Source organism: Quercus robur, chromosome 5 (genome assembly GCF_932294415.1).
Source record: "Quercus robur chromosome 5, dhQueRobu3.1, whole genome shotgun sequence".
NCBI lineage: Eukaryota > Viridiplantae > Streptophyta > Magnoliopsida > Fagales > Fagaceae > Quercus > Quercus robur.
Genome location: NC_065538.1, coordinates 48,655,859 through 48,683,576, shown reverse-complemented (window position 1 = coordinate 48,683,576; position 27,718 = coordinate 48,655,859). Strand labels below are relative to the sequence as shown.

General features: G+C 37.7%; 1 protein-coding gene across 8 annotated transcripts; it reads right to left on the bottom strand.

The window, feature by feature from the left end:
• Positions 1 to 21: 21 nt before the first annotated feature.
• LOC126726185 (14-3-3 protein 9-like) lies at positions 22 to 13,490 on the bottom strand. 8 transcript variants are annotated; one of them, XM_050431326.1, is made up of 7 exons: positions 13,133 to 13,483; positions 12,696 to 13,014; positions 12,523 to 12,610; positions 11,061 to 11,170; positions 10,788 to 10,936; positions 8,757 to 8,812; positions 22 to 380 (listed from the first exon to the last, which is right to left on the bottom strand). In XM_050431326.1, exons 1-7 carry the CDS (start codon positions 13,203 to 13,205, stop codon positions 378 to 380), a joined length of 798 nt encoding a protein of 265 aa, XP_050287283.1. In that variant the 5' UTR covers positions 13,206 to 13,483; the 3' UTR covers positions 22 to 377. The 8 variants fall into 8 exon arrangements, with proteins under 8 accessions (XP_050287283.1, XP_050287282.1, XP_050287280.1 ...); XM_050431325.1 differs by having other exon boundaries at positions 8,757 to 8,815; positions 13,133 to 13,480; XM_050431323.1 differs by lacking the exon at positions 8,757 to 8,812 and adding an exon at positions 463 to 521 and having other exon boundaries at positions 13,133 to 13,468.
• Between the last annotated feature and the right edge of the window lie 14,228 nt (positions 13,491 to 27,718).

The window sequence follows — 27,718 nt, the reverse complement described above, 5'->3', positions numbered from 1 at the left end:
AAGACCACAAGCCCACAGATCTACAAAAACAAGACAATTAATACGACACCATCTAAATGGTGTCACATGTTCATCAAACAGAAAAATATGACAAGAAGGCCTCAAGAAACCTTTAAAAGCCTTCAGATTAAGCCAATAGCTAACAACATACAGAATGAAGTAACCACTTCGGGGTTGCAAATGGTCTGATAATCCAAAGAGAAACTATAGTCACAAAGACAAACCCACAACAAAAACGAGTGATAGAACTAGAATTACCCTTGTGACAGAGTGTGAGAGAGAGCGAAAAAAGTAAAAAGCACCCTTGAGTTTAGCAGGCATCAACAATTTTCTCCGTCTACAGATTTCTAATTCCCAAGTTTTGAAGCTGCTTCGGTTCACTGCCAAAGAATAGATAAACACATGAGAGTTCAAAAAACTCAAAAGTTTAACAAAAGGGTTGTCAAAATGCAAATAAGCTACCTCTGCATCTTCACCTCCACCTGCCTTAGCATTACTGTCCAGCTTCGGGGCTTCTTCAACTGCTATGCAAAAAACAACATAAATACCAACTCATTCAAACAAAAAATATATATAACTAATATTTGATCTTTTGCAGTAAAAGGTCCCATGAAAGGACCTGACAGAAGAGCAAACAGAATGGACTAGTAGAGGATTTGGAGCAATAATGTGAGACAGAGAAACCAAGTTCAAATCACAGTTCCACAAGATATTGACAGAATTATGAAATTATTCACGTAAGAATCCAAATCAATCATCCATTTCATGCAAACATGAATAAACTATATTCATTCCATAGAGATGAAAGGTTCTGAAAACTGTACAAAAATCCTGGAGTACTGGGGAAAAAATTCATGTCACTTTTTAGATAACTATGAAATAAACACTAGTTTTTTTCAAGCACTTTTTACATTTTGCAACTCTCTAGATTTTCCCTCAACCAAAAAATCCCCTCCTCCCTCCCTCGCAACATCCCCCCCCCCCCCCAAAAAAAAAAAAAAAGACCTGATTTGTCAACATAACAGACCAACTGTCCATGATGAATAAGACTCTTAGTCCAATTACTCATTTTGGATGACATCTGATGCAACGTTTTTAGGGTGATAAGTCAACTTGAAAGATATGTATAGATGAGACCAACTAAGCATAATGGCCCACCTTGGAAGGAATACTCTTTAGAAATAAATGTCAACATGTCTAACCAACAGATACAATGTTTAAGCAAAAATAAAAAATAAAAACAACAAAAAGTAACATGGCAGGCTTCCTAAAATGGACTCAATAGAATACAAAAGGAAAACATATAAACCTCTCAAAAGGAGAGGAAAAAAATAGCATTTTCTTTTTATTATGAATATGATTCATATTCATAATTTAGGCAAATTAATGTGAAAATTGTGAACCTCACATTATCATCTACAAGAAAATCTCTGTGGCATCAATAAAGGCGGTAAACTCTCATATTCAGCACAGTTCTGGTCATTGAAAAATTATATTAAGTGGCTTTGGTGAATAATGCAATAATTTTTTGGGGGTGCATGATACAATAATAAGATAGCACAACTATACTTATATGCTCTCCAAGCATAGAAGAAAATTTGGAATATTGTACTACTTGTATTATATTTTCCACTAAAACTTGCCAGTGAGCTCTAGCTCAAGTAGCACCTCCTGCCCTTACAAGTACTAAGTGGAGAGAGAGGTCGTGGGTTCAAGACCCACTGGGTTCATGTGTTACCAATAAAAAAATATCCACAAGAAGCTGAACAATTAAAACTTCATACTATCTTAAATGAAAAAAATATAACGAACAATAACATAGAGATGACAACGACAATATAATCGATTAAAGGGTCAAAATCTGATATTTTTTACCCAATACCATGCACATGTTTCAAACACTGGTTGGGACCAAAGAATCCACCTCAATCTGCTCTAAAAAGACATCAAAGAAATTATCACGACTGTAAAACTCATACCAATCTCACCCCCCCCCCCCCCCCCCTCTCAAGAAAGGAACTCTTCTCTCTCATCTTTCTCTAAACAATAATCCAATTATTAATTTCCTTAAAAAGAACATCTTTGATTAATATTCACCAAGGCATGAACGTAACTGAACAGTACAGTCAGTACTCAACTTTAAAAATTCATTTCAGGAGCCTGTAATAACAGATGGATTTTTCCGTATCTGTATCTAGAAGTCTTCTCCTACTTTCCTCCATCTTCAAAACATTAAGTAACCTTTTGAGATCTCATATTCAACTTGACTCCAAGACTTTACCTCCAGATAATGTCATGTGTAACTCATTGTCAACACTGTTCAACTAAAAAAACTGTTGAATCTGTGTAACATAAATATTCATGTCATACAAATGCAAAAATGATAGACAAATCCCAGCCTCTTTGTCAATACAACATATATAGATTAATTATCCAAGTAACTGAAGATATTTAACGGTTGTCACCAAAGTTTCTTCAAGAGTGAAATTCTAGGTTAGATTAATTATCCTAAAAGATCTAAAAGTTACCTTCATTCTCTGGGATATCAGAAGTCCACAACGTGAGGTTGTCCCTCAAGAGTTGCATGATTAACGTGCTGTCTTTGTAAGATTCTTCGCTCAAACTATCCAACTCTGAGATAGCTTCATCAAAAGCTTGCTTTGCCAGGGCGCAGGCCCTGGGATAAAAAATATAACAAGTAAATCATCTCTCTCTCTCTCTCAAAACCAAAACAATTTACCAATAAATAAATTACAAAAGAGGAAAGGATGCCATCATACCTTTCAGGAGAGTTCATGATTTCATAATAAAATACAGAGAAATTCAAGGCCAAACCCAATCTGATGGGATGCGTAGGAGGTAATTCAGCCTCTGCTGTGGTAGAAGCTGCCTAAAAGAAGAAACATGCAACAAGTGAACAGATTGAACCCAAACAAATTAGCATTCTACAGCATAAAGCTGATAGTTTATGTCCATTAAACCAGTAAAACCCTTTGAAGATACTCTCTACTTTTCTCGTCAGTCATCACCCAAGATGACTGGTTAAAAGCAAATTTCTAAATTACATGAAAAGGAATAAGAAAAACATTGAGAAACAACATGAACTCTTTGGTCAAGAGAAAGAAATAACATCAAATAGGCACAATGAACAAATAAAAGCACACAATTCTACCATGTCAAGAAATACACAGTACTCATCATCCTTACACAATCGATTACCAAGTTTGGCTCACAAATTATTCATTATTATTAACTTCATAACCATGTAATGTTTTCAATGCAGAAATTTAGTTAGAGCATTACTAGTCATCCCAATCCAACACGAACTTTTCTTAGGTAACACCCAAGTTTAAATAACAGACCAGACAGTCAAATATGTTTGCATTTTTCAGACACTCGTTAAAATCATAATATTAATCCCTCATTCAAATCCATATAAAGAGAAGTCCAGAATTGATAGCTTTTAATTTCTTTTATTTTCTCTACACACTCTTAACAAGTATAAAAGTGAGAAATTTATTAGGTACTCCTGGTACTCTTTCCTCTCATATGAAGATGGAAACCACGATGAATTTAATTAGTAGAGCCCACTGTTACTCCAGAGGAAGGAATACTATGTCTTTGTACTCTCTTAGAGTACTTAATCATTACTCAACCCCAAGAGCCTTGTAGCTCAACTGGTTGGTTATACAAAAGTTCAAATCTTCACACCCCCAACTATCAAATTATCAAAAAAAAAAAGTACAAACTGAAACCCAAAACTAGTAGCATAGAAAACCAAAACAAAATTACCAACCTGATAAGCTTTCATTGACAGATCAGCAGTCTCTTTCCTCTCATCATCAGCCCTGAACTCAGCCAAATATCGATAGTAATCCCCTTTCCTGCAACCACGACCAAAAAAAGCACATAAACATAAAAAGTAAGAAGCAAAACCCTAATTCCTAAAAAAATCAAACCCTAAATTAGAAACCCTAATTGACTGACATTTTGTAGAAAAAGACAGGGGATTCTCCAACGGAGCAAGAGGGGATGAGATGCTCATCGATGAGGGCGATAATGTCGGCACAAACTCGGGAGAGCTCGGATTCGATCTCGTGCCTGTAATTCTTGATCCGCTTCACGTTCAGATCGTTCCCTTTGGACTCCTCCTTCTGCTCCAACGAAGATAGGATCCTCCACGAGGCTCTGCGAGCTCCAACCACGTTCTTGTACGCAACGGAGAGTAGGTTCCTCTCTTCCACGCTCAGTTCCACGTCCATATTCGCCACTTTCGTCATCGCATCCACCATTTCTGCATATTAAATTTTTCAAAAACATTCATGTTTGGCTGCCGAGAAAATAAAGGAGAAATTAACAAACGTAAAATACTACTAGACATTTAATCGGGAACCGAGAAGAGGAAAGAGAAAATTGCTCAGACATCATATTAAGCTTTTTCACTCCATCGATTTTCTCGGAAACCAAACAGAGGGAAAAAAAGAAAGAGAGAAGAAGAAGGTTTGAGAGAGGGAGAGAGAAAGACCGTCGTAGCGCTCGGCCTGTTCGGCAAGCTTGGCTATGTAGACGTGGTTCTCTCTTTCTTTATCGATCGCCATGGCTAATCTCTCAGTCTCTAGTCTCAGTCTCAACCACACAAATAAAATGCAATGAAATGAAATGAAGAAAGAAATGAAAGTAGAGAAAAGAGAGTAAAGTCTGAAACTGTTTCTGTGGGTTGAGGAGGACGTGTCCCGACAAATAGAGACTTTGATGCTCACTCGCCCACGCGCGTTGACCGCCGGGGTGAGAGGAAAGAGAAGCGCAAATATGTATTAATTAATGGGGTGGCAAGAAAATATATTATTTTAGAAAAAAATTTAACATTATTTTAATGGGGAATATAGAAAGTTGTAAAAAAAAAATAAAAAAAAGAAGTAAGTTGCTTTTATCTTTTTCTATTCTATAATTAATTTATAAAATAAAAATATTTTATAAATTAATGGGATTGGGGCATACATAAAATTTTTCCTTAATTAATTAATGATTATCAGTGTGAACACAAAAACTGAAATCATGTTCGTGTTGATTTCATTTAAAATTATGAAATCCTGTTTTTTATTTTCTCATTTTACAGTTATATCTGAAATCATGTTTTCAATACACCATTTTATAAGTTGTGTATAACAATAATTAGCCTAATAAAACAAAAAATCTACCATAGGTTTATAAGTTTGAATAGAAAATTGCTCCATTTTGTATTTAGCAAAAAGAATGGGTAATTTGCATTAACCTTGCCTTAAATTTTCATTATTAAACTTGTCTTTCTTCTAGTTTGAATAAGATTTCCACCTCATTTAAAATGTAAATTATTTTTTACTGACCTCCTCTAAGGTGAACGTATAGTCAATTGATGCTTAAATTTTTGCATTTCAGAAAATGTCAATTTAAATAGCTTGCATTGTAAGAAAGGTGAGTGTCATTTAAGAAGAGATTAGGTGTAAGTTATTGTCTTATTTCTAATTAGATGAAAGAAGTAATAATCATAATCAAAACGGATGACAGTGCCATTTTCCTAATTTTGAATGTAGTAAGGCAAAATGTTGCTCTCGTGCATTTCATTAATTAAATTTATGAGATGCACAGGAAAAAAAAAAGTGTTTTGAGTACTAAATAATTTTATTTGTTTGAATTACCCATAATTTAGTAGTGGCATGAACCTTTATGCAATTAAGTAGGTTATTTATTAAATAATAAAATATGTAGATTCGGTAATTAGAAGCACAAGAAACAAAACAGTGGTTTGATAATGTGTGGTTTCATCAGTCTTCTCATGTACAATAAAATTTTAAAATTTTAAACTTTATAATGGTTGTTTTATAAATTGATGAAGGTAAATATTAATAAATATCTTAAAAGTATTGGCTTATGAATTATTTTTAGAATCATTTTATAAGGAAATGATAAAACAATTAATTTTTCGGTCAGCTATTTATATTTTCTATAAAAGTTGTGTTAATACTTTCCTCATATAATTTATTAACCATTACTCTAAGATAGGGGTGTCAATTCGGGTTAGCGTGTCGGGTTCGTGTCTTGTCGAGGTAGGGGTATTAGACTAAATGGCTCAACCCTAACCTGACCCATTTAATAATCGTGTCAGGATCCTTCAACCCTAACCCGACCTGTTAATAAGGCGGGTTGACCTGACCCAACCCATTTGACACGTTTAATAAACGAATCGTGTTGGGTTGACACGAATGTAACACAACCCATTTCAATCTACATAATATTAAATATAACATCTATCTATAAATTATTTTTTTTTACATCCCAAAAACCAATGCATACACTTTAAGTCTTCGACCCACATTCAAAATAATATAGTTCAATAAAAATATAACATTCATCTAGAAATAAGTTCTTTACACTCCAAAAGAAGCGCAACTCTTCAACCCAAATTCAAAATAACATAGTTTAACAAAAATAAAATAACATAGTTCAACAAAAATATAATATCCTTAGAACTCGCCAAATGCTAAGTATCAATATTGAAAGAATTTGAGCAACTAATAGACTAATCCTGACTATGACCACGATTATCATCCATAGATTCTTTGTTGATGTCCAAGTTCATAACATCTTCCACAAGCTCATCCAATTTCATTTGTACAAGTTCTATGCCAAAAAAAAAAAAAAAAAAAAAAGTATTAGTAGTTACAAAATATGATCATGCCTCAACAGTTTTACAAGAACTAAATAATAATAATGTAAGAGTAATAATAACTAATGAAACAAATAAGATTACCTTTCTCATTTGTAATTACTTACTTTTAAAATATATGTTGGATATAAAAGATATTTGAAAAATCTAAAATAAAATAATTATTTATTTGTTATACGAGTTAAACGGGTTGTGTTAAGTGGGTCATTTCGGGTTTAACACAAATAAATTGGCGTGTCAAACGTGTCTATTGCGGGTTACGCGGGTTGACCCGCTTATGATACATTTCTTATCGTGTCACTTTCGGGTCGACCCGTTTATAACCCAAACCCATTAAGGCCCAACCCTAACCCGAAAAAAACCGTGTTAGGTTCGTGTCATGTTCGCGAGTTGGGTTGAACATTGACACCCATACTCTAAGAGTACTTGTTAACATGACCCATAAATTAAATATTTACTATAAATCCAAAATAAATAAATAAATAATTATATTTTTTTATCAAAAAAGAAAAAGAGAGAAATAAGTCAACTCATGTGTGAATGGGTTAATAATTTTTTTTTTTAAATGACGTGTACGGCACTAGGCAGGCCCATTTTTATATTTTGAGTTGAAACAAGTATATAAAATTCGATTATAAAAATAAAAAAAATAAAAAAAGTATATAAAATTCTATGTTCTATTTTTCCTCTTTTTCCACGGTCAATTCCACTGTTTATAATATTATAGGTACAAATTATTTTACAACATTTTTATAAAATGTTGATGTAGTCAACTTTTTATTGGTTTTTATCTAGACCCATCATTAATATCACTTTTTCATTTACCAATAACTACTCAACTCATTCTCAAAATTATAATAATAATAATAATCACTCAACACATCAACAATTTGTAAAATAGTTTGTTCCTCTAGCATTATTCTTCCACCATAACTATTATGTAGCATATTTTCCTCTATTTAAATAAAACAGAGGTATCTTATATCTAAAAAAAAACACTATATTCTACTTTTTGTGTTCCACTTTATACTTCACCAATTATACTGAATCATGTATTTATTTTACTTTCCTTGTAAACTCATTATTTTGTCCCACTTTTTATATTTCACTTTATACACCACAAATCATTCCATCTCATGTATTTATTTTTCCTTGTAAAACCCATCATTTTAAGAGGGTCCAATTTTATCACAAATCGAAAAATCTCCTTCCCATACATGTTTATATTCTTTGAGTTGAAACAAGTTACGTGCCCGGGTCTAATATCTTGCATATAAAATACGAATTGACACAGACAGACAATCTAAATTGTCTTGCCGACGAACCTAGATATTTGCCAATAGCCGAAAGCCTACCCTGGACAACCAAATTCATTATGCATCACACGGTTTCTTCTTACACAAGTACTTGTCAAAATTCAAAGGCAATAGGATTTGTATGGATTTTGATATAGCGTGTTGATTATGACGGAAATTGAAGTATTTTTGGTATATGAGAATATTTTAGACACCATAGGCTCATTATTGTAATTTTAAACGTGTTGTAGCCCAGGAAAAGAATGGTATATATAGTTATATGGCGACACACCATAGGCCTAAAGAAACCTTTAAAATCCTTCAGATTAAGCCAACAAGCTGACAATCCAAAGAAAAACAACAATCATGAAGATAAAAACCCACAACAATAAAAGAGTGATAGAACTAAAATTTCCCTTGTGACACAGAGCAGCCAGAGAGTAAATGCGCCCAAGACTTTAGCACTTGGGTAGGCATCACTTTAGTAGGACTCTGTTTGGTGAGCAAGTTCTAACACACATTTTAAACAATTTTATACACATTTCAACACACTTTTTCACCCACACGTATATCAAAAACATCCAAACAACATTTCTTAAATTCCTCTACCAAACAGTCCGGTCCTTGCCGGCTTCAGTTCACTGCCAAAGAATAAATTTATAAACAAATAGAGTTCAAAAAAAAAAAATACCAAGAAAAAAATTCAAAAAATTAAAAAAATATAACAAAACAGTTGTCAAATAAGTAAATAAAGCTACCTCTGCATCTTCACCTGCACCTACTTTGGCAGATATGTCCAGCTTTTGGCCTTCTTCTACTGCAATACCAAAAACAATAAAAATACCAACTCAGCCAAAACTAGCAGATATGTCCAGTTTTTTTTTTTTTTTTTTTTCATTAAAAAAAAAAATATATATATATATATATATAAAACTATCAATTTTTTACTAATAGATTAGTAAATCCTATAATTAATATTGAGATTTAATAATGTATAGAGCACATATTAGTAAACCATTTTAAGAAACCTTTTATAGAAAAACAAAAAAGTAATTAGTTATTTTGACAATTTTTTCAATTCTCCATAAAAACTTTTCCAAAATAGATAGTTAATGTATGTGCACACATTAACCGAACCCACTAATATTTGATCTTTTCACGAAGGTCGCATGAAAGGACCTGACAGGAGAGCAAACAGAACAGACAATAGAGGATTTGGAACAAAAAGGGCAGAGAGAGAGAGAGAGACCAAGTTCAAATCACAGTTCCATAAGATATTGACAGAATTAAGAGATTATTCATCCAAGTATCCAAATCAATCATCTATTTCATGCAATATGCATAACCTAAATTCATTCCTTGTAGATGATTGGTTCCAAAAATCATTCTAAAATCCAGGAATACAGCAAAAATATCTTATGTCATTTTTTAAAAACTTATGGAATAAAGATTAGCTTTTTTCAACTCTCTTGGTTTTCCTCAACCAACAAATTCCCCCCACAAAACAACTGACGGACCCAAAAAAACAAATAAACCAACCAACCTGATCACATTTCAAACATAACTGACCAGCTCTCCATGACAAAATAAGACTAATCCAATATACTCATTTTGGATGATACCCAATGCAAAGTGTTGGATTGCGGGTTCAAGTCTAGAAATCAGCCTCCAAAAAGAGGGGGAGGGGGGGGGGGGGGCTAATTACCTCTAGATGAGACCTATTAAGCATAATCCCAACCCACCTTGAAAGGTATACTCTTTAGAAATGGTATTCAACATGTCACACCAACAAATACAACAAGAAGTATTGTGGCAGACTTCCTAAAATGGACTCGATAAGTTGGGAAAGCAAAACATATAAACCTCTCAAAAGGAGGGGGAAAAATTTACATGATCATCTTCAAGAAAATCTTTGTGACATCCATAAGGTGGTAAACTTTCAAATCTTTACATGGGAACACAGTCTCATATTCAGCATAGTTCTGTCCGTGCAAATAATTATATTAAGTGGCTTTGGTACATAATCCACTAATAAAACAGAACAACTATATTGATATGTCATGTTTTCCAAATTCCAAGCATATAATAAAATTTGGAATATTGTACTTATATTGTCCACTAAAAGCTGAAATTAACGATATGATAGAGATGAAAACTATAATAATAGATTAAAGGGTCAAAACCTGACATTTTTTACCTAACACAATGAACATGTTTCAAACACAGGTTGGGAGCAAAGAATCCACCTCAATCTGCTCTAAAAAGGCATCAAAGAAATTATCATCGCTTGTAAAACTGCTACCATCCCCACACACCCCCCCCCCCCCCCCCCCAAAAAAAACCTCCTCTCTGGTCCTTCTCTAAACTATAATCTAATTATTACTTTCCTTAAAAAGACCCTCTTTGATTAATTTTATAGGACCTGTAATATCAAATGCATGTTTTTTGAATCCGAATCTAAAAGGCTACTTTCCTTCCTTCCGTTTTTTAAACATTTTGTACCTTCTTGAGATCTCATGTTCAATTTGACTCCAAGACTTGCATTACCTCCAGACAATGTCACTACTGTTCAACTAAAAAATTGTTAGATCTGTTTAACATAAATATTCAAGTCATGGAAACTAAAAAATGATAGACAAAACCCAGCCTCTTTGTCACATTAACATATATAGATTGATTCATTTACCCAACTGATGTTAACTGAAATTATTTAATGGTTGTCACTAAAGTTTTATCAAGAGTAAAATTCTAGGCAAGATTGATTTATCCTACAAAGATCTACAAGTTACCTTCATTCTCTGGGATGTCAGAAGTCCACAATGTGAGGTTATCCCTCAAGAGCTGCATAATTAAAGTGCTGTCTTTGTAAGATTCCTCGTTCAAAGTATCCAACTCCGAGATAGCTTCATCAAAGGCTTGCTTTGCCAGGTAACAAGCCCTGGGATAAAAATTAACATGCAAGAACAAGTAAATCATCTCCCTCTTTCTCCCTCTCTCTCTCTAAACAAAAACAAAGTAATTTACCAATAAATAAATATCAAAAAAGGAAAGGATATGCATACCTTTCAGGAGAGTTCATAATTTCATAATGAAATACAGAGAAATTCAAGGCCAAACCCAGTCTGATGGGATGTGTAGGAGGTAATTCAGCTTCTGCTGTAGTAGAAGCTGCCTGCAAAAAGAAATACACAAGTAAGTGTACAGACTGAACCAACTAAAATGAATAAAGTTGGAAAACCAAAATAGCATTCTACACAAGCTGATAGTTTATGTCCACTAAACTAGTACAATCCTTTGAAGATCTCTCTACTTTTCTCAGCACCCAACAGTCGATATATAAATGACAAGGGTCAAAAGCAAAATTTGAATATTATATGAAAGGTCATAAGTAGTAAAAAAGAAATTCAACAAACAGCATGATCTGTTCAGTCAACAAATAACATCAAATGGGCACAATGCACAAGTAAAAATACTACAGTCTATCATGTCAAGAAATGCAGAAAATACTCATCATCCTAACACAATCAATAACCAAGTCTGGCTTATAAATTACTCATTATTATTAACTTGATAACATCATAATGTTTCCATGTAGAACTTTAGCTACAGCTCATTCCAATCCAACAAGAGCTTGTCTTAGACAAGACAACACCCATATTTAAATAACAGACCAGACAATTGAATTTTTTTTGCGTTTGCAATTTCAGACACCCATTAAAATCAAAACACTAATCCTCCGTTTGATTCTATATAAAGAGAAATCCAGAATTCTTAGCTTCGATTTCTTTTTTTTTCTCTACACTCTCTTAAATACTCTTAACAAACAAACAAAAAGGGGAAATTATTTCTGTTAAAAAATACTTCAAATTTTACCACATTGTTTTACAAACTAATGTGTCACCAATCTTATATAGTAATTCTGACATTCAATTATTATTTTTTTGAAATTCACCAATCACATTAATTTTCACAATAATTTGTAATGGCAAAGCATTGGGCCCATTACGATGGTGACACATGTCCCTTTTTGGCCACATGTCATCATTCCAACAGGTCCAACGCACGCGCTAGATGCATCAAACCCAAGCCTAACTCAATTTGTAAAGCTCATGTACTAAAATTGTAGTAACTTTAGCAGTTTCTAAATTATTAAGTACTCACAAAATGTACCCCATCACTCCCTTTACGGAGAAATTATTGTGTTTACTGGGAGAATTACTAAAGTGGTCCTCTTGGTCCTTCTAACCAATAAAAACTGGATTTTTATTTTCAATTCTTGTGCTGATTAGGAATCTATCTCATACGTTTGCATGAGTAGCATTATTTCATTGATTGAGAGGATCACTTCAGCAATCCTCCCGATGAACCTAATAATTTCTCCCCTTCTTCACGTGGTACTCTTTTTTTTTATGTCACCATGAATTTAATTAGTATAACCCGACTATAAAGTATTGAATAATTACTTTAACAAACTCAAAACTCAAAACCAATAGCATACAATACCAAAACAACATAATTACCTACCTGGTAAGCTTTCATTGACAGATCAGCAGTCTCTTTCTTCTCATCACCAGCCTTAAACTCCGCCAAATACCGATAATAATCCCCTTTCCTGCAACCACGCCCCAAAACAAACATTAAAATAAAAAATAAAACCATAAACCCTTAATAAAAAGTAAAAACCCCAATCCACTGACATTTTGTTGAAAAAGACGGTGGACTCTCCGGTGGAGCAAGCCGGAATGAGATGATCGTCGATGAGGGAGATGATGTCGGCGCAAATGTCAGAGAGCTCGGACTCGACCTTGTGCCTATATTCCTTGATCCGCTTCAGGTTCTGATCGTTCCCTTTCGATTCTTCCTTCTGCTCGAGCGAGGATAGGATCCTCCACGAGGCTCTGCGAGCTCCCACCATGTTCTTGTACGCAACGGAGAACAGGTTCCTCTCTTCCACGCTCAGTTCCATGCCGGGTTCAGCGCTCTTCGTCACCCTTTTCTTCATCTGTTCCACCATATCTGCATTCATTTTTTCAAAGTGAAATAAGATAAGTTTAAAAAACCTTGAGTTTAAAAGCTCAACAGAGTATAATCATAATGGCTAAGCTTTGAGAGAGAGAGTGTGTTAAAAAAAGACCGTTGTAGCGCTCAGCTTGCTCGGCAAGCTTAGCCATGTAGATGTGGTTCTCTCTTTCTTTGGTGGACGCCATGGGAAAGAAACCTCTGTAGTCTCTCACTCTCACTCTTACGCACTATATTTTGAAAAGTAAATGAAATTGAGAGTAATGAAGATTGAAGAGTGGTGGTGGTGGTGGAGGTGGAGGTGGTGGTGGTGGACCGATTGAAGCAGATGGGACTTTAAAACTTGAGAAAGAAAACAAGGTGCGCGCGGGGACAGAGCAACAGAGACCTCATTGTTCAGTGCCCCCACGCGCACGCGTGCTTCTTAGAGGTGGAGTATCACTTCCAGTTTCTTGAATTATGATTGGGAGGTGTTCTTGACGGGAGTTGAAGAAGCGGGTGAGGTTAGGTGGGAATGTTTTAAATGGTGGAGGGATGGGCCAGTATTCAATATTCATCCATCATGTTGGAATTTTAAGCTACAAATTTGTTTTTCTTTGGGTTTTTTTTTTTTTTTTTTTTTTTTTGCAATTACCCCATTTTATCTTATAATATTTTTTTTACTACTCTCACTTTTTAATTTTAATTAGTGTTATATATGTGTGATGCATGGCTTAATAGAAAAGTATATGTAAATTAAAAAAAATAATTATTTCAATAATATAATTAAATTAAAATTTTGAACTTTTAAAGTAGATTTTAACACTTTGAATAAAAATAAAAATGTAATATAGCACATATAAACATAACACCAGTACAAATCAACTGAAATAAAAAGATGAAACCCTTGTAGGAGGGAATACAAAATTTGATAATTCTTAAATAATAAATAGATAAAGTGTAAATATTTATATGGGTTTATATAATTGATTTCATAAATTTAAAATTGCCTTTATGACTCATAAGAAAACCTTCACGAAAAAAAAAAAAAAAAAAAAAAAAAACAACACACAAAAACAAAGAAAAGAAATACATACTTGCAATTGTGTTAAATTTCTAAGCAACATAGAAATTATGAGAGAAGGAGAATTATTGATAATGGGGGAGAGAATTTATTAGAATAATAAGTATCATTTCTACTTTCTATCATTAAAAAAAAAAAAAAAAAAAGAAGAAGAAGCCGAGAAAAAAAAAAAAACTTGTGGTAGGAATATATAAGAATACACTAAAAAAAATCTCAATATATAAATTAGAAATCCTAACTTAATTAGGATTCAAAATTCTTAATCTAATAGTTAATCTCAAGAAATAATAATAATCATTGTAAGGACACAATTTGTAACGACCCACAAAATAGTGTTGGGTTTGCATTTTAAGGGTCCAAACAATATAATTAATAGAGCGTGGGCTTGTAAGGCTAGTTTTTGGTCACCGGACAGCGGTTAGCCATGGTTTCTATGAAATTTGTACGAGGGCGAACCCAACGTGTCTAGCAAAATCTTTCTTCTGGTACGACTTGAATAGTTCCGGTCTTCAGACCTCGTCCGAGGAGATTCATGTTCTTCTCATTCTCCTTTTTGACTTCCGGGTCTGGCCCCCCTCTCTCTTCTTCTCTTTCCCTTTTATATTAGCCTCTATCCTCCTTCCAGTGTCCACGTGTAAATTCCACTTTCTCAGGTGGAGACTTGTCCTATCAGCCCATACCTAGAGTGGTTGGGGGTGGTTGTAAAAGCTGAATGGCATGGTGAATAGTATGGACCCGTCAGATGCAGAGTTCTTTACTACAGTATTGGCAGCTTTTTCACTTGTCCTGCCCCTGCACTGAGCTCGTCCTTTCCTCTAGACGTTCGGTGAGGTGCCGAGCATAAGATTGTCCTCGGCCATATCCTTAGGCCTTTTTTGGGCTTTCACTATGCGTCCTCGACAATTGTTCTCCTCGGCTTAGTCCTTGGGCCTTAATGCAGAGTGGGCCAAGGTTGCAAGTTCTCTGGCCCCACAATAGCCCCTCAAAATCCTGCTGCCCGACCTCTTGGTTGGGGAGGAGGGTTTTGGTGATGTCGGGCCTACATCATGTCTTGCCCAGCTTTACCCTTCATTAGCATCGGTGTCTCTTCATTTGCCTAGGAGCTACACCGGATCATGAGACACCCCTCTTAGGTTTACTCACACTGCGTCTTCGTCGTTTCGTTGTTCGAGGTGCGACTTGAATACGTCCCCTTTACGAGGCTATCCAAATCCTAGGGTTGCAGACAGTGTTGGGAATTGAGTAAAAACTCTCATCTGTAGCACTTCTTGGAAATCTACGTAGATTAAATGCCGCCAACTTGCCCTCTATATAAGCAGCAGGGTAGGAGGTCGCTCCCTTTGTGTACAAACCTTTCAGCCCTTTCAAATTCCTAATCCTTCAGCTGTGCTTAAGGTTTTTATTGCCAGTGCAATTAAACCTCAGAGTGATATGTTTGGGGCACAAATGGGGATGAAGGAACCACACCCGCTCTAGAAGCACTGGGTCCTTCCGAAACTTAAGATGGCGCAGTCAGGGCGGGGAAGACAGAGATTCAAGACAGCTTTCTGCTTTCACAAGGTGGGAGTGACGCCTCTACCTCTTTCAGTCAAAATCCGAAGCAGGTGCTGGTCACGTCAGATTTTTGATGCAACAGCAGTGAGATTTCTCGTCGTCAGCACCATCCGCTCCATCACGAGCGCCGCTAATATGGCACCTTCGTGTTAGGAGTCAGGGTTGATGTAGGGATTAAGTATCCCTGCTTCCTACTCTCTTCCTTCACTGGTGCCTCTTTCTGCCTCCCCTTTTTCTTCTTTCCCATCACCAGGGCCAACCTAGTATTTTTATTTCGTCTTCTGCTTCTTCTTCTCTTCCATCAGCGGGGCCATCCCGCCATGCCTAATTTCTACCAGAACAGAGTTTTTGAAGGATTTATCTCTTGTATCTTTTTCTTCTTGCTTCCATAGCTAGTTTTTGGTAGTGGCTCACTTAAGCCCCCCATTGTACGTTGTACTATTTCTTTGTCTTAATAAAAGATGATTCTGTTTTATTCTATTTATTTTTTCTTTTCTGCAGTGATTACTTTGTGAATGGATGTATTTCATGTGTATTTTTTTTTTTGAACGATACTTAGGCTGTAACCCTTGTAAACAAAAAGCTATTATTTTGAACTTATTGAGACTATCAAGCATAATAATACCAACCTGCAGTAGAATAAACACACGAGACTAACCGAGATAATAGCTGAGTGCTCTGTATTGCGCGAGGCGTTCATCCGAGAATGAGTGACCCAAAATAAACCATCCGAGAAGGTTGCCGAGTAGTAGGGGACTTTGGCCGTGTTCTTAATAACACCTGGCCTTAATCGCTTTCGACATATGATCCGAGGACCGGGGTATGGCTATACCGAGCCCAAACACTTATTCGCATTAGTTCCCTTAGAATTGAGGATACGAGGATAGATCGGGACTTCCATTCGATCTAGGACTTAACCCAATTTTTAATGGGTAACCTTTCCCTGGGTCAGGTCAGGGGACCATACAATGCTCGGATTGCATTCAATAGTTATAATAACAATTAATTAATAATAATAACAGTTGGTTTCCCCATAGGCTTGAGTCCGAGGACCATACAAGGCCTTGGTTCTATCCAAAACTTGTAGTGTTTCTTTTAAGTAGTTGGTTTCCCCATAGGCTTGAGTCCGAGGACCATACAAGGCCTTGGTTCTGTCCAAAACTTGTAGTTTTTTTTTTTTTTTAAGTAGTTGGTTTCCCCATAGGCTTGAGTCCGAGGACCGTACAAGGCCTTGTTTCTGTTCAAAACTTGTAGTGTTTCTTTTAAGTAGTTGGTTTCCCCATAGGCTTGAGTCCGAGGACCATACAAGGCCTTGGTTCTGTCCGAAACTTGTAGTGTTTCTTTTAAGTAGTTGGTTTCCCCATAGGCTTGAGTCCGAGGATCATACAAGGCCTTGGTTCTGTCCGAAACTTGTAGTGTTTCTTTTAAGTAGTTGGTTTCCCCATAGGCTTGAGTCCAAGAACCATACAAGGCCTTGGTTTTGTCAGAAACTTGTAGTGTTTCTTTTAAGTAGTTGGTTTCCCCATAGGCTTGAGTCCGAGGACCATACAAGGCCTTGATTCTGTCCGAAACTTGTAGTGTTTCTTTTAAGTAGTTGGTTTCCCCATAAGCTTGAGTCCAAGAACCATACAAGGCCTTAGTTCTGTTCGAAACTTGTAGTGTTTCTTTTAAGTAGTTGGTTTCCCCATAGGCTTGAGTCCGAGGACCATACAAGGCCTTGGTTCTGTCCAAAACTTGTAGTGTTTCTTTTAAGTAGTTGGTTTCCCCATAGGCTTGAGTCCGAGGACCATACAAGACCTTGGTTATATCCGAAACTTGTAGTGTTTCTTTTAAGTACCGAGGATTAGTCCCCCGATCAAGGCATGGGGCGTCGAACTGATGGTGGAAGCCCTTAGAACTGTCCTTGTCGCTTGTGCTTCGAAGCATAGTCCATAGTAGAACTTTATACTAGGGCAACAACATCAGGCCGCTGGAAGTAATGTAGGGGCCTTCGCAGGCCCTGGGTTGAGAGGAGCTCGACCCACCGTCTATGCCAATGCACAAGCCTTTCCCACAGACGGCGCCAATTGTAAAGACACAATTTGTAATGACCCACAAAATAGTGTTGGGTTTGCACTTTAAGGGTCCAAACAATATAATTAATAGAGCGTGGGCTTGTAAGGCTAGGCCTTGGTCACCGGACAGCGGTTAGCCATGGTTTCTATGAAATTTGTACGAGGGTGAACCCAACGTGTCTAGCAAAAACTTTCTTCTGGTACGACTTGAATAGTTCCGGTCTTCAGACCTCGTCCGAGGAGATTCATGTTCTTCTCATTCTCCTTTTTGACTTCCGGGTCTGGCCCCCCTTTCTCTTCTTCTCTTTCCCTTTTATATTAGCCTCTATCCTCCTTCCAGTGTCCACGTGTAAATTCCACTTTCTCAGGTGGAGACTTGTCCTATCAGCCCATACTTAGAGTGGTTGGGGGTGGTTGTAAAAGCTGAATGGCATGGTGAAGAGTATGGACCCGTCAGATGCAGAGTTCTTTACTACAGTATTGGCAGCTTTTTCACTTGTCCTGCCCCTGCACTGAGCTCGTCCTTTCCTCTAGGCGTTCGGTGAGGTGTCAAGCATAAGATTGTCCTCGGCCATATCCTTAGGCCTTTTTTGGGCTTTCACTATGCGTCCTCGGCAATTGTTCTCCTCGGCTTAGGCCTTGGGCCTTAATACAAAGTGGGCCAGGGTCACAAGTTCTCTGGCCCCACAATCATAATAATTTCATCTAATAGATAATCTCAAAAAATAATAACAATCAAAATAATTTTTCAATTCACGTAAATGGCATCCATAATCCTATCTTGATAATTTAAGAGAGTCCTAGCCATGAATGTTTCTCTCTAATCAATCTATCTCTATAGGAAAAAGACTTGAGTTATCAGGGGGAAAAAAATGGGGTAATGAATTATTTTTTTTTAATAAATAAATAAATGACTTTATGGAGTTACCAAGTAGACTTGGATGTGTATATATATTCCAATGTGTATGTAACTCCTATTCATGTAAAAAGGAAAAGGAAAAAATAAATAAATAACCGTGTGTGAAGAGGAAAAAATCACAATAAAGATTGGTTTTATCTCAATAATCAAATAGATATAAGTTATAACTCTCCAACTCATGCACATGTCTAACTCTTCCTTCTTCTTTTTTGATACAAATGTCTAACTCTTCCTAACTATGCATGTTTTTTTTTTTCTTTCTAATTTTTTAACTTTAAGATTTGGTGAGATACCATTAGCACGTATCTAAAAAATTGTTGTTATTTTTATCTAAAAATTAGTGAAAAGCAATAGTTGATAAGAACAAATAAGAAGTTGTTTTCATTTATAAATTTGTGGAAGCGTGAAATTGAAATCTAAATCTAAAAAATAAGTGGCATCTGAAGAGGAAATCCAAAGAAAAAAAAAAAAAAAGATTTTCATCATAAATTGTAGGAGAAGAAGATAAGACCAAAAAAATTATATTTATTTTTTAAAAAATATTGACTATATATTTTTGGACTCAAAAATTAATTTCTTAGTTAATTAGACATGAAAGCCCAATTTCTTATATATTTTCTAAACAATCAAACTAACATTATTTAAAAAAAAAAAAAATCAATTGACAATCCATAACAATTCTCTAAATTGGATTAAAATTAAGGAAATCAACTTAAACAAATACACAAAATATATTCAATCTAATGGGAAAAAAAAAGTTGAGTAAACAAATATTGTAAGGACACAATTTGGGTCCTAAGCCCAAAAGTTAAAAGGTTCTAGGCCCAAAGAGCCTAATACAATGAATTTGTAGAGAATGAGTTGAAAAACTAGGTTATAATGAGTTGGGTAGCAATTATAGTGGATCCAAATAACAATAAGGTAAAGAGAGACTAGTTTTCTCTAAAGAAAATAGTTCTCGGCACAATCCAAGGAGATCAGTTCTTATATATATATTTCTTGAAGTTGATTACAAGTATAGCTCTTATTGCTATAGTATTTCTTTCTCAATTTTTCGATCCTCTTCCATCTGGGTCTTCCTTCTATTTTATACTTTCTGCTTTCTTTCATCTTCACTATTTACGTGTACATTAGATTGCTGGTATTGATCCTTATCCCATCAATACCTTTCTGAAATCTTTGGGAGTAGCTGTAAGGTTGAAAAGTACTGTTTAGATATCACTTCCTCATTAATGCGGCCAGAAAATTAGCTACAAATCATTCAATGCGATGACAGCAGTTTTTTCTTAGATATTTCACAGCTCCCATTTGTCCTGTAAGTTCATGATGCACATCCTTATCAATAGAAGTTCCTGAAATGTCACTTTAGATGATGGAACACACCTTCTAACCTCTACTTCGCATAGCCGAGGAGATACTCCTCCTCGGCCTACCTTCCCAAGCCTTCTCAGTTATAGCTTACTCATGAAGTTCTGAGTCTTATATCTTCATTACTGTTTATCTGTCCTAGGACCAATAAGCATCCTCAGACAAGGCCCAAGGCCCAACATATATTCTTAGGACCCTTATCCCTACAATAGCCCCTTAAAATTCCGGTTTTTTCCTTCCTATCCGAGGAGAAAAATGGGGTTTTAACTTTGGATAATTAATTCCATATGTTTCTTTGATTTTTACATGTGAGAATGTCACTCCGCGTGTCCTGTAACTGTTCTTGACACTTCGGAGCCCGCGATGTCTCATTAAATGCTCCAAACAGCGCTTTAATCCCTACATCTTATGATGAGATGTAGATTTTATGGCTGCCATTTCTCCTCGAATTTTGAGCGGGATAACTCCCACTCAATTCCTCCTCCTATATAAGGTGCCTGGTGGGTTTATTTTTTCCACTTTACAAATCTACAAACTCTTAAGACTCTCAGGCATTCAAGACTTCCCAAATCTTCCAACTCTTAAGAAGCTCCTGAAGTGTCACCTATTTTTATTTTCGTTCACATTCCAAAGTTCTTTTCTTCTTGGCCAGACTCCTCAACCTTCTAACCTTCACTCCCTTTTCAAAAACATTTCCCTCACTTCCCCTTAGCCTGCTTAGATGGGTACGTTTAAACACCTTGTAGATTCTCCCGCTGGTATGGAGGGTTTTAAGGCTAGGTACCACATTTCTTAGGGAGTTTCCCTGCGGTATTGTGCTCTGGATCAAGTGCTTACCCATAGGGAGGAGGGGGAGGTGGTCATTCCCATAATCATTTTCATTGAAGAGGGGATGACCCTTCCCATGGGTAGGGTAACCCGAGACTACTTAATCGCCTATAGATTGTGCCCCCATCAATGTGTGCCCAACCTCTTTAGGTTTATGGGTAGGGTATATGCTCTCAATGAGCACATGGGGCTAAACCTCACTTGGCACGACGTCGTCTGGATGCATGAGTGCCACCTGCTCGGAGATGCAGGGTATTATCTTAAGTCTCGATCCTCGGTTGTCAGGCTCATCTTGTGCCCCCCTAAGTCTAATAAGGGTATGAAAGATGACTTCTTGATAGCCTCAAGGGAATGACACGACGGTCTTCACTACCCAGTCCGGGAGAGAGAGCTAGGAGAGGTGCCTTAGATTTAGGTTTCCCTTTTTTCTCTTTACATGGGCATTAGTCTGGCTATTTCACCACTATCCTTTTTCTTTTAGTATTATGTTTACTTCTGATGGAAGGCTCTGTTATCCTAACAGTGTTTTTGCTTCTCGAATGTTTTTGCAGATAAAAGATACGTAGGTCCTAATTGCAACCTCGTCAACTTTGTCGGTCTTAATAGGGTGCTAAAGTCAGAAGTGTTCATGAGTGAAGACAGGCAATTAAGATCCGTTCACCTCATACTTGACTTCGAGCCCCTGTCAACTCAATTCTAGGATGTGGGCCACGCAATAAGGGCAAGTAATCCTCGGCTAGAGCTGATTGACATTTCCGTGCTTGGTTTTCTAGCCCTAGAAGACCTCCCGCTAGTTGAGCTACCCCTCCATCGTTCTCCCCGTGAGGTAGTGCTTCTAAGAGAAGAAACAACCTCATCTCGCCTGTCGCTTGAGGTCGAGATAGATCAATTTCAATTTGAGGACGAGAGAAAGGAGCAAGGAGAACAGATGGTTCAAGTCTCGAACTCTGAAGACGAGCTTGACAGAGTTTTTGGTGTATGCCCCTCCGGCCTTGTAATCGTGCGTATAGATGATAGTTCGAAGGACGAGGAAGAAGAAATGGCCTTGAACCAAAGAAAAGGCTTAAAGGATCTCCTCGTAGGGAGGAAAAAAGAGTCAGCATCTACGGATGCCCCAGGGTCTCAGCCCCTCCCTGCTTTTCCCCCTCCCCCTTCTCCTCCTATAATCGGCCTGCTCCCTATCCCTAACCTAAAAAAGAAAAGAAAGGAAAAGGAGACCGAGGAGGGGGAGGTGGTTCCACCGAAGGACCACAAGCAGCAAAAAATAGCCAAAGACAGAGGGCGAGCCTCCTCGGTGGAAAGTAAGGAGGCCGAGCACTTGGCCGACGTGTGCCATCCAACTTGGAATCCCCGATTGGAGTTGGATGGCATGGCGCTGCCTTAGAACTCCTCCATCAGAGAGTTCTAGAGAGGCCACTCCTACCATGTGGCCAAGGCTCTAAAGCGTCATCTCCTTCTTCCCAAGGAAATGGATGCCTTGAAGCATATGAGGCAATTAGAGCTTTTCCTGTCCCTGAAGAGGAACCTAGCCCTGGTGAACTCCTTGGCATACTTAACCAAGAGTGGTTCCCTTTCTTCTCTCTTCACTTTTTATTTTTTTATTTTTTAACATACTCCTTTGTTGCTTATGTGCAAGCTATCCAGGAGGTCTCTGTGGTTGAAGAATGGGTTAAGGATGCCCGGAATAAAGCTAAGGTTGAGGCCAATCTTCGCACTGAGATCAACAAGGCCTTAGGCGCTGCCAAGCAAAAGAATCAAGAGCTTACTACCTAGCTAATAGCCGAGGAGAAGGCGTGGAGGAGTGCTAAGGTCGGTCTACAAAATGCCCAGGACTAGGCTAAAGACCAACGCAAAAAGCTCTATCATATTGAGATAGAGATGGCCATCCTGAAGCAGCTGGTCCTGGAGTTGAAGACAGATTTGCAGAAGGACAAGGAAGCAATTTGGAGGGCCAAGGAAGCTGCTGAGGCTTCGAAGCAGGCATTCTATGACCGTGGGGTGTAGGAAATCGAAATTCGACTGGTAGAGGAGCTGACAGAGGTGTGCAAAAACTATTGTAAAGAGGTGTAAGCGGAGGCACTTAATCAAGCAGGAGTCCCTACTACCTCCGAGTGGAGGAATGTTGAGAATGTATTCTACCCGAAGGACATCCGAGAAGTTCCAGCGGCGCTCTCTTCTCCCGCTGCTCTTGCCCTTCCCCTTTCTCAGTAACTCTCCACCACCCAGGCCTCTCTACCTCCTATTGAAGTCACCAAAGGGCATGGCAAGGTTGGTAACCAAGGTTAGGAGGCTGAGGTGGCCAAGGGCAATGAGGCTGGCTAGGATGGTCCTTGGCTTGAGGACAAGGGTAAGGGCAAGGAGGTTAAGTCCCTACTAGAGGCTAAAGGTACCAAGGCTGCTCTTACGGTCAAAGGTGCTGTCTCCAAGGCCAAGGATGCTGAGTCCAAGTCCAAGGCAACTGATCCCAATGATGACCTTTCCCGGACCAAGGTGTATCTTTAGGATCTTTTCCTTTACCTTTTTTTGTACTTTTTCTTTTCTGTTATGGCAGTTGGCCACTGTTTATAATGTACTCCTTTTCCTTTGTTTAATGAAAAGATACCAGTTTTTGCTTCATAAATCTTTAATTTCTTTACAATATTTATCTGTGATTGGTGTAGTTATCAGTTTGCCTTTTGATGAGACTTAAGATCAATGATGCCTTTAAGGATGAACACCCAAATTCTAAAAAAAGCTAAGAATAATGAATTGTTGCTAATTCAAATAAATTAAATGCATATAAACATTGAAAAGAAATGGCTATGTATTAGTACTAAAAACTGTGCAACTACGGGGGGAAGGGAGGTAGAAAAATACAAGAGAGTGTTAATTTATCCAAAGCATGCGGTTGGAGGAACCATACATGTTCAAGGTTCTATTTAACACTTAGTAAAATAAATTGAAGTATTAATTTACTCAAAGCATGTGGTCCGAGAAACCAGGCATAACTAAGGTTCTGTTTAACACTAAGTAGAATAAACTGAAGTATTAATTTACTCAAAACATATGGTCCGAGAGACTAGGCATAATTAAGGTTCTGTTTAACACTTAGTAGAATGAACTTATAATATCAATTTACCTAAGGTATGTGGTCTGAGGATCCAAGCATGACCAAAATTCTGTTTGATACTTAGAAAAATAAGAGATACAACACGTATTGTAATAGAAACTTGGCAAGAATGACTTTCATTAATAATAATACCTTCGTAGGTTATTTACATTCCAGGGGCGTGGTACAGCTTTTTCATTTAGATCTTTAAGATAATATGCATCTATTCCAGCTACCGAAGTGATGTGATATAGCCCTTCCTAGTTGGGCCCTAACTTTACAGTACCCAAAACCTTTCTTAATACCAAGTCTCCAGGCACTAGTAGCCTTAGCTTCACATTGGCATCATACCCTTACTTGAGCTTGTGTTGATAATACGCCAATTGGACCATGGCAGTTTCTTTTCGCTCTTCAATTAGGTCTAAGCTCTTCCCTAACAACCCATCATTGTTGCTCAGAGTGAAAGAACTTGTTCTCAGTGTTGGAAATCCAGTCTCTAGAGGAATAACAACCTTAGCTCCATAAGTCATTGAAAAGAATATCTCCCCTATTAACCTGCGAGGTGTGGTCCAATATGTCCAAAGGACGTGTAACAGTTCTTCCTCCCATTTTCCCTTTACCTTATCCAATCTCTTCTTGAGTCCATTCACTATGACCTTATTGATAGCCTCGGCCTATCCATTCCCTTGTGAATAAGTCGGGGTGGAATACCTATTCGTAATTCCTAGGTCACAACAGTACCTCCTAAAGGCTTTATTATCAAATTGAAGACCATTATTTGAGATGAGAGTATGGGGGATCCCAAACCGAGTGATAGTATTTTTCCAAAAAAATCTCTTGGTATCCACGTCTTTGATATTTGCCAATGGTTCAACTTCAACCCATTTAGTGAAGTAATACCGACCAGTAACCATCTCTTATTCCCTATTGAGCAAATGGCCAAGAGCTGGATAGAGAATTAAGGACTCCCCCTGGTTGGTGAATGTTTGGCTTAAATCTTTGGTATTGGTCGCACTTCTTCACATACTCTTACACTTCCTTCTGCATGTTTGGCCACCAGTATCCCTAGGCGAGAGCTCTGTGAGCCAAAGACCTACCTCCTCTATGGCTTCCACAAATCCTTTCATGTAACTCCTTAAGGAGTAGCTCAGATGCCTTAGGGTGTATGCACAGTAAGTATAACCTAGAAAAAGAGCACTTATACAACTTTTGGTTCTCGAACAGCTAAAACCGATGAGCCTTTCTTCGTACTTTGTCAGCCTCGGACTTTCCATCGGGTAAGATATCTTCCTTAAGGAATAGCATGATAGAATCCATCTAGTTAGGTCCCACTCTAATTTGATGAATATAGACCACCTCCTTTTTCCACTCAGTAGGTTCACACAAGTCTTCAATAAGGATAACCCGAGGCAAGCTCTAGGCCGAGGAGGTTGCAAGAGTGGCCAGAGAATCAGCATGGGTGTTTCTGCTTCTAGGGATATGCAGAAGTTGAAAGACTCAAACCCTGATTGTAATTGTCTGACCTGACTTAAGTATTCTTGCATTCTCATGTCCTAAGCCTCTAACTCCCCACTTACTTGGCCTACAACCAACCTCAAATCTAAGAATATCTTCACTGCTTTTCTATCCATTCTCTGAACCATGGTCATCCCTATCAATAGAGCCTCGTACTCAACCTCGTTGTTTGTGGCCGAGAAGCCCAATCTTAAGGATTTCTCAATTGTGATCTTTTCAAAAGATATCAGAACTAGCCCCACTCCAGATCCTTTGTGATTCGCTGCACCATCAACGTATACCCTCCAGGATAAAGGTTCTTGTAAGGAGAACATGCCAACTGATTTTCCATCCATGTTCTACTTCTCTATCTTTTCTTTTAATGGGGATTCAGCAAACTCGGCCACCAAATCTATGAGGACTTGGCCCTTGATAGAGGTGCGAGACATATATTTGATATCAAAAACCCCTAGGATCGTACCCCATTTGGCAATCCTCCCTGTGAAATCAGCACTCTGAAGTAGTGATCAAAACAGAAGTTGGGTTAAAACAACAACTGTGTAGGACTGGAAGTAGTGAGAAAGTTTATGTGTAGCATGTACTATTGCCAAAATGGCCTTCTCCAATGATAGATAACGAACTTCTGCTTCATGCAACGACTTACTTATATAGTAAACTGGCATCTGCACATTATTGTCAATTCATATCAGTATCAAGCTTACTACATGGGAAGCCACAGAAATGTAAGCAAACAAGACCTCGTCCACCTCAAGCCTGGACATGATAGGTGGCCGAGAAAGGTATTTCTCAAGTTGCTGGAAGGCCAAGGCACACTCCTTGGTCCACTCAAATCCCTTCCACTTATTCAGCAACTAGAAGAATGGTCTACATCTGTCTGCTGATCGAGAGATAAACCGATTCAGGGCAGCAGTTATTCCAATTAGCTTCTGGACTTCTTTAGGATTCCAAGGTGGTTGTAGAATGTTAATTGCTTTAACTTGATTAGGGTTGACCTCAATTCCATGATGAGTGACCATATAGCCTAGAAATTTACTTGAGCCTACGCCAAGGTGGAGTTTGTGTTTCCTCAGTATCTCAAAAATATCCTCAAGATCTCCCACATGCTAAGACACTGCCTTATTCTTCACCACCAAATCATCTATATAAATCTCAATATTCTTGCCCAATTGTGGCTCAAACATCCTAGTCATCATCCTCTGATAGGTAGATCCTACATTCTTGAAACCAAAAGGCATCACTTTGTAATGGTAATTTCTAGTAGGAGTGACAAAAATTGTCTTCTCCTGATCACCCAGGGCTAGTGGTATTTGATGGTATCCCTAGAAGGCATCCAAAAAGCTCATCCAAGGATGGCCTACAATTGTATCCACTAGCTGGTCTATCCGAGGCATAGGGAAATGGTCTTTTGGACAGGCCTTCAAATTTGTGAAGTCAAAACACACTTGCCACTTGCCACTTTTCTTTTTCACCACTACAGTATTGGCTAGCCACTCAGGGTAAAACACCTATTTAATAGTCTCGGTCTGCTTAAATTTTATCACCTCATCTTTGACAACATCAAAATGGTCTTTAGATGAACGCCGAAGTGGTTGTTTTTTGGGAGTGACGGATGGATTGACATTCAAATGATGACAAATGAAATTTGGATCCACCCCAAGAGCTTCGTAAGCACTCCATGCGAACACGTCAATGTTCCTCCTAAGAAACTCTATCAGCTCTTCCTTCTCCTGAGGGGGCAATTGAGCTCCGACCTAAAAAAACCTTTCTGAATCATCATCTACCACAATCTTCTCTAAATCCTCACACTTCGCCCCTTCAGCTGTCTCCTCCATAGGTGACACCAAAGCCTTTGATTGCTACAAGCCCTTATCAGTGGAGGCCGAGGACCCGATTTCAGATTGATGCATAATGGCGGCCACCAAGTACTGCTTAGTCATGAATTGGCTCCCAACCAGTTCTTCAACCTGATCCCCAAACGGATATTTCACTTTCAAGTGTAGAGTGGAAGAAACAGCCCCTAGGGCATGAACCTAGATCGTGCTACAATGGCTGTGTAGGGAGAATAAGCATCCACCACAATAAAATCCACCTCCACTACCTCTAAACTTGCTTGCACGGGTAGTCTAATCTGACCTTTTGGAATAACAACCTTCCCATCAAAGCACAACAGGGGTAAGTCATAACTTGTCAAATCCTCCGGTTTCAAGTTTAGCCTCTTGTACAAGTCAGGATACATAATTTTTGTCCCGCTACCCTGATCCACCAACACCATCTTCACATCATACCCCCTATCCTAAAGGTGACCACTAAGG

What these genes read in the sequence shown, in the direction of transcription:
- LOC126726185 (XM_050431322.1), bottom strand. Translation starts at nt 13,205, where the DNA reads ATGGCGTCCACCAAAGAAAGAGAGAACCACATCTACATGGCTAAGCTT. An exon ending in GCAAGCTGAGCGCTACAACG is followed by an intron (nt 13,015 to 13,132) that starts GTCTTTTTTTAA and finishes AAATGAATGCAG; the next exon opens with ATATGGTGGAACAGATGAAG. An exon ending in ACCGTCTTTTTCAACAAAAT is followed by an intron (nt 12,611 to 12,695) that starts GTCAGTGGATTG and finishes GCGTGGTTGCAG; the next exon opens with GAAAGGGGATTATTATCGGT.